The 15,686-nt window shown below is 45.5% G+C and overlaps 1 protein-coding gene across 1 annotated transcript in view; it reads right to left on the reverse strand.

Moving 5' to 3' along the window:
- aspa (aspartoacylase) overlaps window positions 1-13,200 on the reverse strand; it is a 31,098-nt gene extending 17,898 nt beyond the window's left edge. The window contains exon 1 of the mRNA XM_080210554.1: window positions 12,729-13,200. Coding sequence (XP_080066680.1) covers window positions 12,729-12,955 — 227 coding nt within the window. The 5' untranslated portion in view covers window positions 12,956-13,200. The remainder of the gene's footprint in view (window positions 1-12,728) is intronic.
- Window positions 13,201-15,686: the final 2,486 nt, after the last annotated feature.

Below are 15,686 nucleotides of genomic sequence, written 5' to 3' on the forward strand. Positions count from 1 at the left end.
ATAACTGACCTAAACCTTATGATCCAACGTTAATGTCCTCTAAATGTTATCCTACTGATATTTCATTCACTTGGACCACCTCGTTCATAAGCAGGTCCAGTAGTGTTTTTCTTTTCGTTGGACTGGAACAATACTTTTGTACAAACTTTTCCTCAATGCACTCAAAGAATTATTGCCCCTCTCTGCCCTTTGTGCCACTGCCTCGGTCCACATTTGAAAGCCCGCTAGTATAATTGCTCCAAAGTTCTGCATCTCTCTGCAATTTCCTCCACATTGTGTTGCTCTACACTCCTTTCCACTGGTTGGTGGTCTATAGACTACACCAAGCAATGCAATTGCGCTTTGTTTCTTCACTCTAGTGGAATAGACTCCGTCCTCGATCCCTCTGCGATGTCTTCTCTGTGCAGCATTGCAACATTCTCCTTAATCAATACTACACCTCCTCCCCATTTTCTTCCTTTCCTATCTTTCCCAAACATTTTGTATCCTGGAATATTTAATACCCTGTCCTGCCAGGTCTACATTATAGCCACATCATCATATTTTCATGTGTCAATCTGTGTCTGTAACGCACCAATCTCATTAACCACACTCTGCGCACTTACACACATGCACGTCAATCCTGATTTAGACTTCATCATTTTCCCCCTTACTTTGACCCTATTCCATTATTCCCTAGTCTAGTGCTACCATCTTTCCAATTATTCCACACATCTTGGTATTCCTGTCTGATATTTCGCCCCACAAGGAACTCAGTTCTGGCTCTTCTTGAGGGCAATTAGGGACAAGCAGTAAATGCTGGGCTTGCCATGATGTTGACATCCCATGAGTGAACAAAAAATTGTCCTGACTGCCCTGCTCCAGAGTAGCTGACTGTTATCAAACATTATCATAGAACGTCTACAGTGCAGAAAGAGACCATTCAGCCCATCGAGCCTGCACTGACAAAGAGGTCATTCAGCCCATCAAGCCTGCACTGACAACAATCCCACCCCAGGTCTTATCCCTGTAGTCCCATGTATTTACTCTATCCTGGTGCTAAGGGGCAATTTAGCATGGCCAATCAACCTAACCCGCACATCTTCAGACTGTGGGAGGAAACTGGAGCACCCGGAGGAAACCCACGCAGACACAGGGAGAATGCACAAACTTCACATAGACTCATCCAAGGCCGAAATTGAACCCGGGCCCGTGTCGCTGTGAGGCAGCAGTGCTGACCACTGTGCTACCCCAAGTTGTACACTGGCTCTTCAGATAAATGGGGAGATCTATATGATATAACTAAAGATTGGGTGTCTTATCCAAATCCCAGTGATAATTGGCAAGAGATAGAAACAAAATACTGCTGGTACCCAGGCAGATTATCAAAAGAGTACGCCCATTTCATAGCTAATCTGGTAACACCCATAATGTCCTTATTGAACTTGAGTATGGACAATGATTATCTGTAAAAACCATAACCCTTTATCACTGTCATTCATTATTCAGGTCTGTCTCTCACACACACAGAATCAACATTGCATTCAAGATTTAGAAATTAAAATATTCATAGGTTATATAAATACTGATGCTTGAAACAAGACTGTCCATGAAATCATGAAATATAATGATAGTGAAACAGCAAATTTGATTTATATTCTGAGTAAATGCGTTTTGCCGTGACTTGAGCTTTAGAGTCAGTTGCTGTTCCTTCTTGTTCTGCCTGATCAGTTACATCTTCTTGAGAGGCATGGCTGAGATCCATGCTCGTAACCTCTGGTAAGCTAATATGAAACAGCCGTGTTTAAAATCCAGTGAGCTGCTCGGTGATGGTGATTCTGGTCTGATCCAAGGGGCTGTATTTAACTTGCATCACTATTTTCACAAAGAATGCTCAGTCTCATTGAGAAAGCAATGAGTTTGGTCATGCAAACCAAGCTTTTTCTACAACTTCCTTGCTTATTCCAAGGAACTGTTTAAGAGTTACTAAGTAAGAAGTCTCAGAACGCCAGGTTCAAGTCCAACAGGTTTATTTGGAATCACGGCTTTTCGGGGCACTGCTCCTTCATCGGATGAGTGGAGAGGTAGGTTTTCACAAACACGGTGGAACAGGCAAAGACACAATTGCAAGAAAATAGTTGGAATGCAAGTCTTTACAGGTAATCAAGTCTTTATAGGTACAGACAGTGCAGATGGACAGAGGGATAATCACAGGTTAAAGAGGTGTGAATTGTCTCCAGCCAGGACAGTTAATAGGATTTTGCAAGCCCAGGCCAAATGGTGGGGGTTACATGTAATGTGACATGAACCCAAGATCCACATCAGAATTAGACTTAGTAAGAAGTCTCACAACACCAGGTTAAAGTCCAACAGGTTTATTTGGTAGCACGAGCTTTCAGAGTGCTGCTCCTTCATCAGTCGAAGGGGCAGCACTCCGAAAGCTCATGATACCAAATAAACCTGTTGGACGTTAACCTGGTGTTGTGAGACTTCTTACTGTGCTCTCAACGCCAGCATCTCCACATCAGAGTTGCAAAAATAGCAGCAACAGCTGGTCAAAGTTCAGACTTGAATACAGATTCCATAATCCTGTTATCGGACAGAATTCTCCCCACCAGCCCGCAGCAGGTTTGGTGGCCAGTGGGTGTGGAGAGTCTGGCGATGCCCAAAGGTCAGGAACTCGCTTGCATAAAATCCTGTTGCAATTTAGACTTTGTCCTTTACTTTGACTCCACCTAAATAGGTCCTGGGTGGGATTGTGGTTGGTGCGGACTCAATGGGCTAAATGGCCTCCTCCTGCACTGTAGAGATTCTATGATTCTAAAAATCTACCATTCCCTGGTCTTTACTATTCCTCATCATTTTTCCCACTATTCTGTGCATCCTGGTATTCCCTCCTGATTCCCACCACTCCACTGTTAGCTTGGGGTGGCAAAGTGGTTAGCAAGACCAGGGGGTGGTGGGAGTCTGGAACTCACTGTCTGAAAGGGTCATATAGATGGGTGGCACAGTGGTTAGCAGTGTTGCATCACAGCGCCAGGGACCCAGGTTCAATTTCTGGTGTGGGTCACTGTCTGTGCAGAGTCTGCACGTTCTCTCCATGTCGGTGTGGGTTTCCTCCGGGTGCTCCAGTTTCCCCGCTCAGTCTGAAAGGCATGCTGGTTAGGTGGATTGGCTAAATTCTCTCTCAGTTAAAACTAAAGTTAACGTTTATTTATTAGTCACAAGTAGTCTTACATTAACACTGCAATGAAGTTACTGTGAGAATCCCCTAGCCACCACACTCCAGCAAGCTGTTCAGGTACACTGAGGGAGAATATGCAAACTCCACATAGACAGTGACCCAAGCCAGGAATTGAACCCAAGTCCATGGTGCTGTGAGGCAGCAGCGCTAACTGCTGTGCCACCATGTTGCCTGTGTACCTGAACGGGCACTGGAGTGTGGCAATTAGGGCATTTTCACAGTAGCTTCACTGCAGTATTAATGGAAGCCTACTCGTGACACTAATAAATAAAACAAAGTTTAAATCTCCCCAATAGCACTATCAAAACAGGGTACTCAGTTCTGGCTTTCTTTGAAGGCAATTAGGGATAGCAGGTTAATGGCAGGTCACTCTTCCCATTGGCACATTCCATTTGAATTCATTTGCATCTTATGAAAGATCATTATAACAGTTGCCTGCCTATCAGATCTTTCAATGTTGTGTCACACAACTGGGAAATCACACCAGTGTCAAACCCGATGGTGGTGTTCACCAGGCTGTCCCGCAGAGTTTCTGCCACTGTGCTGCACAACCAACCCCAGATGTGCTGTGAACCACTCTGCCAGATTTCTTTCTTCATCTCCATGTTGGGCTGGTTTTCATGGACAGCACCACGCTGCTGGACCCACGGACTCTTCTGTGTGACCGGGTCGAAACTGCCCCCCCCCCCCCCCCCCCCCCCCAGCTGCAGGAGGCTGGATAGAACATAGAACATAGAACATAGAACACTACAGCACAAACAGGCCCTTCGGCCCACAAGTTGCGCCGATCACATCACCTACCAACCTACAGACCTATCTATAACCCTCAATCTCATTAAACCCCATATACTCATCCAGAAGTCTTTTAAAAGACCCCAGCGAGTTCGCCTCCACCACCACTGACGGCAGCCGATTCCATTCACTCACCACCCTCTGAGTGAAAAACTTACCCCTAACATCACTTCTGAACCTCCCTCCCCGCACCTTAAATCTGTGTCCTCTCGTAGCGACCATTTCAAACCGGGGAAATAGCCTCTGAGAGTCCACCCTATCTATTCCTCTCAACATTTTGTAAACTTCTATCAGGTCGCCTCTCAACCTTCGTCTCTCCAGGGAAAAGAGTCCCAGCTCCCTCAACCTAACTTCATAAGGCATGCCTCCCAGTCCAGGCAACATCCTTGTAAATCTCCTCTGCACCCTTTCAATAGCTTCTACATCTTTCCTATAGTGAGGCGACCAGAACTGCGCACAATACTCCAAATGAGGCCTGACAAGGGTCTTATAAAGTTCCAGCATTACCTCCCGACTCCTAAACTCAATCCCTCGATTAATGAAGGCCAGTACACCATACGCCTTCTTGACCACCTCCTCCACCTGCGAGGCCGATTTAAGAGTCCTGTGGACCCGGACCCCAAGATCCTTCTGCTCCTCAACACTACTCAGACTTCTGCCCTTGATAGTGTACTCGTTCATCCCGTTGGTTCTGCCAAAATGGACGACTACACATTTATCCGCGTTGAAGTCCATCTGCCACTTCTCCGCCCAGTCCTGCATCCTATCTATGTCCTGCTGCAACTTTTGCCATCCTTCCAGATCATCCAAGCAGCAGCAGATGAAGCAGCAGCGAGGAGATTGGGAGGGGAACTCACTTGTATATAATTAATTAATGGGCTTCCAGGCACAGAATCTGGTGCGGGATCTGGTCAGCAGGGCAGGCACAACCAGAGCTGGTCCTCATTGCACTTAGTCTCAAATCAGAGAATTCTGCCTATTAGTGTCTCTCTGTCATCATCCCATTCTGCATCTTCTCAAAGATTATGGAATATGGAAAAACATATAGTGGGTGCTTCAGTTAGTAATTTTACTGCCTGATGAGGACAGTGCAGGAAGGTCCCACATTCAAATGCATGTTTGCATGTGTTTGCGTGTGAAGTGTCTGAAACGTGTGTGTTAGATAGCTAATCTCAGCGTGGTTTGGATCTCAAACAACGATGACACAGAGTACAGGAAAAAAATAGAGAACCTGGTGAACTGGTGTGACAACAATAATCTCCCTCCAACATCCCACCCCCCACCCCATGACGGCACTATAGTTAAGAAAGCCCACCAATGCCTCTACTTTCATGAAAGACTAAGGAAATTTGGCATGTCCACTATGACTGTCACCAACTTTTACAGATGCACCATAGAAAGTATTCTTTCAGGTTGTATCACAGCTTGAATGGCTCCTGCTCAGTGAGAAATTACAAAGGGTTGTGAATTAAGCCCAGTCCATCACGCAATCCAGCCTCCCATCCATTGACTCTGCGGGAAAGTGGAACTGAGCCACGACAGATCAGCCATGATCTTATTGAATGGCGGGGCAGGCTCGAAGGGCTAGATGGCCTACTCCTGCTCCTATTTCTTATGTCTACACTTCATGCTACCTCGGAGAAGCAGCCAGCATAATTAAGGACCCAGCGCACTCTGATGCTGCCATCATACTTTTGAATGGACCTATCTCACACTGAATTGATCTTTCTCTACACCCTAGCTATCTGTATAACACAAGAAAGAATACTTTCACTGTGCACTAATATATGTGACAATAATAAATCATATAAAAATCATAACAGGAGGCCTTTGGAGCCAAATACCAGACAGTGCACATTCTTGTTCCTAGCTGCTAACCAGAGGCCATTTGAAAACACAGTGTAAATAGAATTGGACCTGATTCTAGTGACTCATGACACTATGTTCCCCCAACAGATATTGTCTGAGCCCTCAAAGCTGGCAACTCAGGCGAAGTACTGGTGACTGCAATTGTACCCAGAGCAAGAGAGAAGGAAAAAAATATAAATGGTTAGCATATAAGAGAGCTTTGTGGTGGTCAATCACTGCATCTGATCTATAAACCCCGCTTCAGAGTTCCCTGTTGCCTTGTGGTAGAAATGCTAAATTCCAATGTAGTATAAAGAAATATCAGGGTAAATTTTGAGATGCCCTGTAATCTTTACCCTGATAATTAATGCAGTTATTTGAATGGCAGAACAATCGCAAGCAGTGGGTTTGCGATTTGCTGTTATGTGCTGGCTCCAGATAACACCCTGCAGGGATTTTGTACATTTTGCCCTCTGGTTTTATGTTCATTTCTCTTTTTTTTGGTGGGGCATTTGTGTTCATCAAGACAAAAGGATAATAAAACTGAGACATGGAATGTCTTTCTATGTCTGCATCAACTTGCAACATAACCAAGTGGAAGACAACCTACCTCTGCTGCCACATGTACCTTGAACTCAATATCAGGAGAGTGCCATTGACAATTCATTTCCCTCCTTACCTGGCTGATTGAGATTGCTAACCTCACAGATTAGGGGCGATTTTGCAGTACGTACAACTTGTTAGCAGTGAGCAGAGGTAACTGAAACCAGATCACAGCAACAACACATCTGATGTTTTAAAATACCAGAAGAAAATAATTTTCACTTTCTAAGTTTGTATGAAATGGGTGATGGCAAGTCAACAGTCCATTTTACAGCTCTCCCTATTTCTTTCAGTGTTGACTTCAACATTTTTTGGGCAGTGAGTCATAATTCCCTGAAATGCAAGTGGAGGGGGAGTGAAGGAGAGGGAGTGGGCTGGTGAGGATAGAGGGTGGGGCTGAAGGAGAGGACTGGCGAAGGGGGAGGGATGACGAAGGAGGAGGGGAAAGCCACTGAAGGGGAAGGCTGGAGAGGGCGATGAGGAGAAGGGAGAGGTGAAGGGAGAAGAGGAGGAGAAGGGAATGGGGTAAGGAAGAGGGGAAGGGGTAAGTGGGGGGGAGCTGGGGAGCAAGTGAGGACAAGAGGATGGGCAGACAGGAACTGTTGAGGAAGGAGGAGAGAGCAAGAGGGGGAGGCGTACACTGAGGGAGAATTTAGCATGACCAATGCACCTAACCAGCATATCTTTCGGGACATGGGAGGAAACTGGAGCACCCGGAGGAAACCCACGCAGACACGGGGAGAATGCGCAAATTCCATACAGACAGTGATCCAAGCCGGGAATCGAACCCAGGTCTCTGGCTCCGTGAGGCAGCAGTGCTAACCACTGTGCCACCCTGCATGAGCAATTTAAAGACTCGCTTCCTATCCAGGCCCAGGTCCCATCCTTTGTTTTGTTAATATGATTAGAAATCCTTGCTATTGTCCAAATTGTCTGATAGTCCAAACAAAACATGTCAGAGATTCCCACTGTCTCCTCTTAATTGTAGCAACTACAAAGTAATCAAAGATGGGATTTTCTCCTTCTACCTCCTTGATGCTTTGAATTAAGTTAATGTTGCGTGGAATTGTTCCCTTTATTTTACCTGATGGTGTTCAGTTATTTGGCTTATAGTTACTGGGAAACTTGAACCTGAATGTCCACTTATTCCTTCACATAGATAGCCAATGCCTCTACTTTCTCAGAAGACTAAGGAAATTTGGCATGTCTGCTATGACTCTCACCAACATTTACAGATGCACCATAGAAAGCATTCTTTCTGGTTGTATCACAGGTTGGTATGGCTTCTGCTCTGCTCAAGACTTCAATAAACTACAAAGGGTCATGAATGAAGTCCAGTCCATCTTGCAAACCAGCCTGTCATCCAGTTACACTATCTGCACTTCCTGCTGCCTCGGAAAAGCAGCCAACATAATCAAGAACCCAATGTACCCGGGACATTTTCTCTTCCACCTTCTTCTGTCTGGAAAAAGATACAAAAGTCTGAGGTCACGTACCGACCGACTGAAGAATGGCTTCTTTCCTGCTGCCATCAGGCTTTTGAATGGACCTACCTTGTATTAAGGTGATCTTTCTCTACACCCTAGCTATGATTGTAACACTACATTCTGCACCCTCCTCTACGTACGGTATGCCTTGTCTGCATATCACGCAAGAAACAATACTTTTCACTATACTAACACATGACAACAATAAATCAAATCAAATACTTTCCTTCAACAGTTAAAGAGATTTACACCTTTCATTTAGTAATCACCTCTGCCCTCTATCCTCTAGGGCACAGGGGTATGTCAAAGCTGAGTTACAAAGTTTAATAATTAACAATTTTATCTCTGTCATATTCAGTGGCATTCTTACCTTTGCAGAATCCTAACTATTCTCTGACCGTAACGATAGTAGTGGATTATCACTCAGTAAAACCGGCAGAGATTATGTGGCAATCGTTGACGGCTTGCAGACAGGCATGAGCAAAAAAAATCTCTCTAAGAACATAAGAAGCAGGTCATGTGGTCTGTCTCTCCATTTAGTATGGTCCTTGGCTGATCTTTAACCTCAGTCATACTTGCCTGCCCAATCCGCCATATCCCTTGATTCCCTTCGAGCCCAAAGGTTGAGTGATCTCAGTCTTGAATATACACAACTATTGCCCATTCACAGCTCTCTGGGGTAGAGAATTCCATAGTCTAAACTCTCTGAGGGAAGACATTTCCAACCATCTCAGTTTGAACCCCTTATCCTGGGAATTCTAGAATCTCCAGCCAGTCTCCCATTACCAATTGCTCAATTTACATAAATACACTCTTACATACATAAGAATCATAGAATCTGGAATCCCTACAGAGCAGAAGGAGGCTATTCAGCCCACCAAGCCTACACTGACAACAATCCACCCAGGCCCTATCCCCATAACCCCACCTATTTACCCTGCTAATCCCGCTAAGGGGCAATTTAGCATGGCCAATCCATTTAACCTGCACGTCTTTGAAGTGCGGAAGGAAACTGGAGCAGTTGGAGAAAACTCACACTGACCTGGGGAGAACATGCAAACTCCACACAGTCACCCGAGGCCAGAATTGAGTCCGGATCTCTGGTGCTACGAGGCAGCAATGCTAACCACTGTGCCACTGTGTCTTCCAAACAAACTGGGTCATTTTCAGCTTTAACCAGGTGGAATTAAACTGCTGTAGAATCCACTCTGTATACAACTCATTGATTTTAGGGAACCAAAAATCAGACACGTTTTTTTAAAATGCAGCCAGAAAGCAAATACTGCCTGATGGATTATCACTAGACACTGTAGCTGAAAATTATTTACATACAGTACTGTAGACTCCACAGTCTGTTAGTGCTTTTCATCATGCTACTACCTTCCCTATCCCTATTTTAAGGGGAGAGATATAAAGGGGTCCAAAGGGGGCAATTTTTTCACACAGAGGATGGTCAGTGTCTGGAACAAGCTGCCAGAGGTAGTAGTAGAGTCGGCTACAATTTTGTCTTTTAGAAAAGATTTAGACAGTTACATTGGTAAGATGAGTATTGAGGGATATGGGCTAAATGCAGGCAATTGGGTTTAGCTTAGTGGTAAAAACTGGGTGAGTTGGGCCAAAAGGCTGCTTCCATGCTTTAAACCTCTATGACTCTATCGATATTCACACTTTTCAAACAACTATTCTAATCCCTTTCAAAAGGATTTATTCACACTGCTTTAATTACAGCTTGTGACAGATTATCCACATTCTAAAATACCATCGGTGTAAAGAATTTTCCAAATCCTTATGCTGCATTCTCACAAATCAACGAGAGCAAGTCCATCTTCATCAGACAGCTTTAGACGGGGGTACAGAAACTGTGCAGAAAGCCTAGCATGACTTTAAAGTTTATTTATTAGTGTCACAAGTAGATTTACATTCGCACTGCAATGAAGTTACTGTGAAAATCTTCTAGTCGCCACACTCTGGCGCCTGTTCGGGTCAATGCACCTCTTTCAGAATGTGGGAGGAAACCAGAACACCTGGAGGAAACCCATGCAGACAGGTGGAGAATGTGCACACTCCACACAAACAGTGACCTAAGCTGGGAATCAAACCAGGGTCTCTGGCACTGAGAGGCAGCACTGCTAACCACTGTGCCACCCACTTGATCATGTTTTCCATGCCAACCTTCAAAGAGTCAAAAATAAATTTACAAGTCACAGGGAGGCAATGGCATAGTGATATTGTCACTGGGCTAGTAAGTAATTCCGAAACCCAGGGTAATGCTCATTTGAATTAAATCAAAAAAAAAGAAAAAACGGAAATTAAAAGTCTAATGAAAGCCATAAAACATTGTTGATTGTCCTAAAAACCCATCTGGTTCACTAATGTCCTTTAGACAAGGAAATCTGCTACCCTTACCTGGTCTAGTCTACATGTGGTTGACACAACAATGTATGGCAAATGCCTATCAGCTGTTCTCCCCTTTGAGGGGCAGAGCTGACTGGTGGCAATTTAACCCAAGGGTCACCATACCTCAGGCGAGGGGTAAGGTTGAGAAGGCAGCGTCTTCATGAATAACTTCTCCCGGTATGGGAGTTGAATCCGCGCTAATGGCATCGCTCTGCATCATTACCCAGCTATCCAGTTAATTGTGTGGGCAATTCTTAAATGTCCCCTCAAGGTTAATTAGAGATGGACAATAAATGCTGGTCCAACCAGTGACAACCATATCCCAGGAAGAAGTTTTAAAAAGTCATATTCTGCTCATTTCTTCTAACCAGGAATTCATAAAGTTTCAAGTTTTTATGTGTCAACATCAGCAACAATCTGTCCTGGTCCCTCCACGCTGATAGATTCATAGAGGTTTAGAGCATGGAAACAGGCCCTTCAGCCTAACTTGACTGTGCCACCCTTTTTTTTCAACCCCTAAGCTAATACCAATTGCCCTCATTTGGCCTATATCCTTCTATACCAATCTTATCCATGTAATTGTCTAAGTGCTTTTTAGAAGACAAAATTGTACCACTTCTACCACTACCTCTGGCAGCTTGTTCCAGACACTCACCACCCTCTGTGTGAAAAAATTGTCCCTCTGGACCCTTTTGTATCTCACCCCTCTCACCTTAAACCTATATAAGAACATAAGAACATAAGAAATAGGAGCAGGAGTAGGCCATCTAGCCCTTCGAGCCTGCCCCGCCATTCAATAAGATCATGGCTGATCTGTCGCTGCTCAGTTCCACTTTCCCGCCCTCTCCCCATAACCCTTAATCCCCTCTCTTATCAAAAACAATTATAGCACCAGGTTTATATGCTATAAACCTGATGCTATAATTAAGAAAGCCCACCAATACCCCTACTTTCTCAGGAAACTAAGTAAATTCAGCATTTCTGCTACGACTTTCACCAATTTTTACAGATGCACCAAGGAAAGCATCTTTTCTGAATGTATCACAGCTTGGTATGTATGGCTCCTGCTCTATCCAACACAGCAAGAAACTACAAAGGGTTGTGAAGGAAGCCCAGTCCATTACTCAAACTAGCCTCCCATCCATTGACTCTGTCTACACTTCCTATTGCCTCGGAAAAGCAGCCAGCATAACAAAGTACCCCATGCACCTCCGACATTCTCTCTTCCACCTTTCTCTGTCAGGAAAAAGATACAAAAGAGATCACATATCAGCCGACTCAAGAACAGCTTCTTCCCTGCTGCTGTCAGACCTTTGAATGGACCTACCATTTATTGGGGCAGACTTTTCCATTCCGCCTGCCACAGGAATCAGAGTGAGTGAGAGGCAGATCATGGAACGGTCCATTGACCTCGGGAGGGATTTCTGGTTTTAGGGTGAGTGTGGCCAAAAAATCCCACCCATCAAATCGATCTTTCTCTACACCTTATCTCAAGACGGTGTCGCAGCGTGGCGACCTCTTACAAGCTGTGCCTGGCATACCTTCTAATTCTATCTTTTACCCTCATTCTATGCTTCTAAATCAAAATCAAACAATATACTCTGCACCCTCTCCTTTCCTTCTCCCCTATGTACTCAATGAACGGTCTGCTTTGTCTGTATGGCGTGCAAGAAACAGTACTTTCCACTGTATCCCAGTACATGTGACAATAATAAATCAAAGCCAACAGCTGCCAAAAAGTACTGACCCCCTGCAAGGCTGTTTTCCAGTAACTAGATACCCATAAAAGGAACAAGTTGGTTCAAAATCACTGCCACACATTCTGCATTACACACTCCCACCGATCCATCGAGCAAAAGATACAAAAGTCTGAGATCACGTTCCAACGGACTCAAGAACAGCTTCTTCCCTGCTGCCGTCACTTTTGAATGGACCTATCTTGCATTAAATTGATCTTTCTCTACACCCTACCTATGACTGTAACATTACATTCTGCACCCTCTCCTTGTCTGCACAGCGCACAAGAAATAATTCTTTTCACTGTATAGTAATACATGTGACAATAATAAATCAAATCAAAGCAAATAAATACTGGATTCACCCATTCACTGTGAGGCATGCCCTGGGGTGTATCTTGCGACCTAACAGATGATATCTTGACAGCCATATCATGTCATATAAGGGGCTATAAACAACTGACTCCTAGCCTGCTCACTGACAGTGCCATATGGAGCCCTTGATAAAGTTACTGTCAGCCACTCACTCAGTGTAGCCCCAGCACTCTGCAAACCCACTCTGTAAGCCCACCTTTCCTCCCTCCCTCCCTCCCTCTCTGGATCACAGCCAGGGACAGGGGGAAGGAGAGTGCTCCACTTTACCTGAGATTCTCTGCTGTAAAGGCTCGGTTCAAATCACAGTCCACGTAGCGGGCGCAGCGCTGCACGGCGGCCGGGTTGCTCAGGAAGGGCTGAACCTCCAACGTGGGGCGCTGGATCTCCGATCTGTCCTTCAGCCAGTGCCGGACTAAAAATACCCCCGACAGCTCGTTGCCGTGAGTGCCGCCGAACACGGCGATCCTGCGGATGGCAGCCCCGGCTGAAGCCATAACTGCTGTCAAAGTGCCTGGGCTGGGCTTGTGGTGGGGGTGGGAGGAATCAGCTCAGGCAATGTCAATACCCTCTCATTAAAACACGCACAACTTTGCACCGAAGGGAAACTTGGATGGTTGGGGTGAGCACCGACTTGCCCAAGGTCCAGCGCATCTCACTCCGGCTGAAATAACCAGTTTGGGAATGTGTTAGTGTCAGCTCAGAACCAGGAAGACTGCCTGTCAGACGGGTTGGACTGTAGGAGCCACCTTATTAAATCTCTGGGCGTTTCCTGACACGCCCTGGTAATGAATATGGATAGGTTCAGGCTGAAGCCTCCGGAGTAAGTATGTGACAAAGTGCGCTGTTAATGTTGCTTCCAGATACTGAATTAAATGGGGTGCAGCCCAAGTGCTTATAGAATCATAGAATCCTACAGTGCAGAAGGAGGCCATTCGGCCCATCGAGTCGACACCGACCACAATCCCATCCAGGCCCTATCCCCATAACCCTATGTATTTATCCTAACTAGTCCCCCTGACACGAAGGGGCAATTTAGCATGGGTTATTGATGATGGTCTGGTCACCATGAGACGTACATTCAGAATCCGCCACAGCAGTTTGGGGAATTTACAGACTCCTTATAATGCAGAAAGAGGCCATTCAGTCCATCTTTGTCTGCACCTCACTACAATCCCACTCAGGCCCTATCCCCATAACCCTACTTATTTATCCGACTAACCCCCTAACATTAAGTGCCAAGTTAGCATGGCAATCCTGCACATCTTTGGACTGGGGGGGGGCGGAGAAACCAGAGCACCCGGTGAAAACCCATACAGACACAGGGAGAATGTGCAAACTCCACACAGTCACCCAAGCCGGGAATTGAACCCAGGTCCCTAGCACTGTGAGGCAGCAGTGCTAACCACTATGCCACCATGCCACTCATTTAACATCGGCTCATTGAATCAATCTGAAATAAAAAACTGGTATCAGTCACCAGCTAGAGTCGCAGAGATTAACAGCACAGAGAGAGACCCTTTGGCCCACCCTGTCTCAACCAGTTGTCAAGCACCTATCCTAATCCAATTTTCTAGCACTTGGTCCATGGCCTTCTATACTATGGCATTTCAAGTGGTCATCTTAATGCTTCTTAAATGTTGTGAGAGTTAAGTTTATTTATTAACATCACAAGTAGGCTTACATTAACACTGCAATCAAATTACTGTGAAAATCCCCTAGTCGCCACACTCCAGCACCTGTTTGGGTTTACTGAGGGAGAATTTAGCATGGCCAATGCACCTAAACAGCACATCTTTTGGATTGTGGGAGGAAACCGGAGCACCCAAAGGAAACCCATGCAGACTCCACACAAACAGTGACCCAAGCCACGAATAGAACCCTGGTGCTGTGAGTTGGCTGTACTAACCACTGTGTCACCATGCCACCCACCTGTACAAACAATCCTTTCAGGCAATGAGTTCCAGACTCCCACCACCCCCTGATCTTGTGGTGTAGTGGGTGGTATCCCTGCCTCTGAACCAGAGGCTCTGGGTTCGAGTCTGACCTCAAGACTTGATGGCCAAGAAAGGTGCGTTCATAATGTGGCCAACAGGCTGAATGTCAACCTGCAAATCCTTCCAAATGCCAATGGCTGGCGATAAGAGTGAGAGAGACTCCTGGTCAGTCATGCTTGATATGGAGTGGTGCCCCTCAAAGTATAAGTCTGGCTTCAGACTAGCGACCCGTTCTGGGAATGACTAGGTATGGAAACAGACAAAAGTCTGCCTTTGTGCACAACTCGGCAGGAAGAGAACTGGAATTGGAATCAGTCACCATGACTACATCACTACTGGATTGTCATTGGAATCCCACTGCCTCACTAACATCCTTTGTGCGACTGGCCTGAGCGTGAATTCTGGTACACGCCAAAAGGGTCGACTTTTGATGAGGGTAGGGCAATGGATGTTGTCTACATGGACTTTAGTAAAGCCACGGGCAAGGTCCCTCATGGCAGACTGATACAGAAGATGAAGTCGCACAGGATCAGAGGTGAACTGGCAAGATGGATCCAGAACTGACTCAGTCATAGAAGACAGAGGGTACCAGTGGAAGGGCAATTTTCTGTGACAAGTGGCATTCCTCAGGGATCAGTGCTGGGATCTTTGCTGTTTGTAATATTTATAAATGATTGGAGGAAAATGTAACTGGTTTGATTAGTGAGTTTGTGGACAACACAAAGGTTGAACACAAAGATTTGCAGATAGCGCTGAGGACTGTCAGAGGATATGGGTTGGTTGGAGACATGGGCGGAGAGATGGCAAAGAGAGTTTAATCCGGACAAATGTGAGGTAATGTGAAGAAGGTTTAATACAGATGGGAAATATACAGTAAATGGCAGAATCCTGAAGAATATTGATAGGCAGAGGGATCTGGGTGTAAGGTACAGAGGTCACTGAAAGTGGCAAGGCATGCTTGTCTTCATCGGCCAGGATATTGAGTTGAAAAGTTGACAAGTCATGTTGCAGACTTGTCTATATCTTCCGGCTTAGTTAGGCCACATTTGGAATTCTCCCATCCCGCCCACCACTGGAACTTTAGCGGGCGGGTTGCGGACAATGTGAAACCCCACTGACAGTTAGGCAGGAATTTCTGGCTTTTAGACCAGTTTGGTGGGAGAATGCTGCCCATAGAGCCCTATTTTATCATTTTGATTCCAAATGTTGGGCGGGCTTAAAACTGGGAGTG

The sequence above is a fragment of the Carcharhinus amblyrhynchos genome, chromosome 23, assembly GCF_965287045.1.
Source record: "Carcharhinus amblyrhynchos chromosome 23, sCarAmb.v2.hapA, whole genome shotgun sequence".
NCBI lineage: Eukaryota > Metazoa > Chordata > Chondrichthyes > Carcharhiniformes > Carcharhinidae > Carcharhinus > Carcharhinus amblyrhynchos.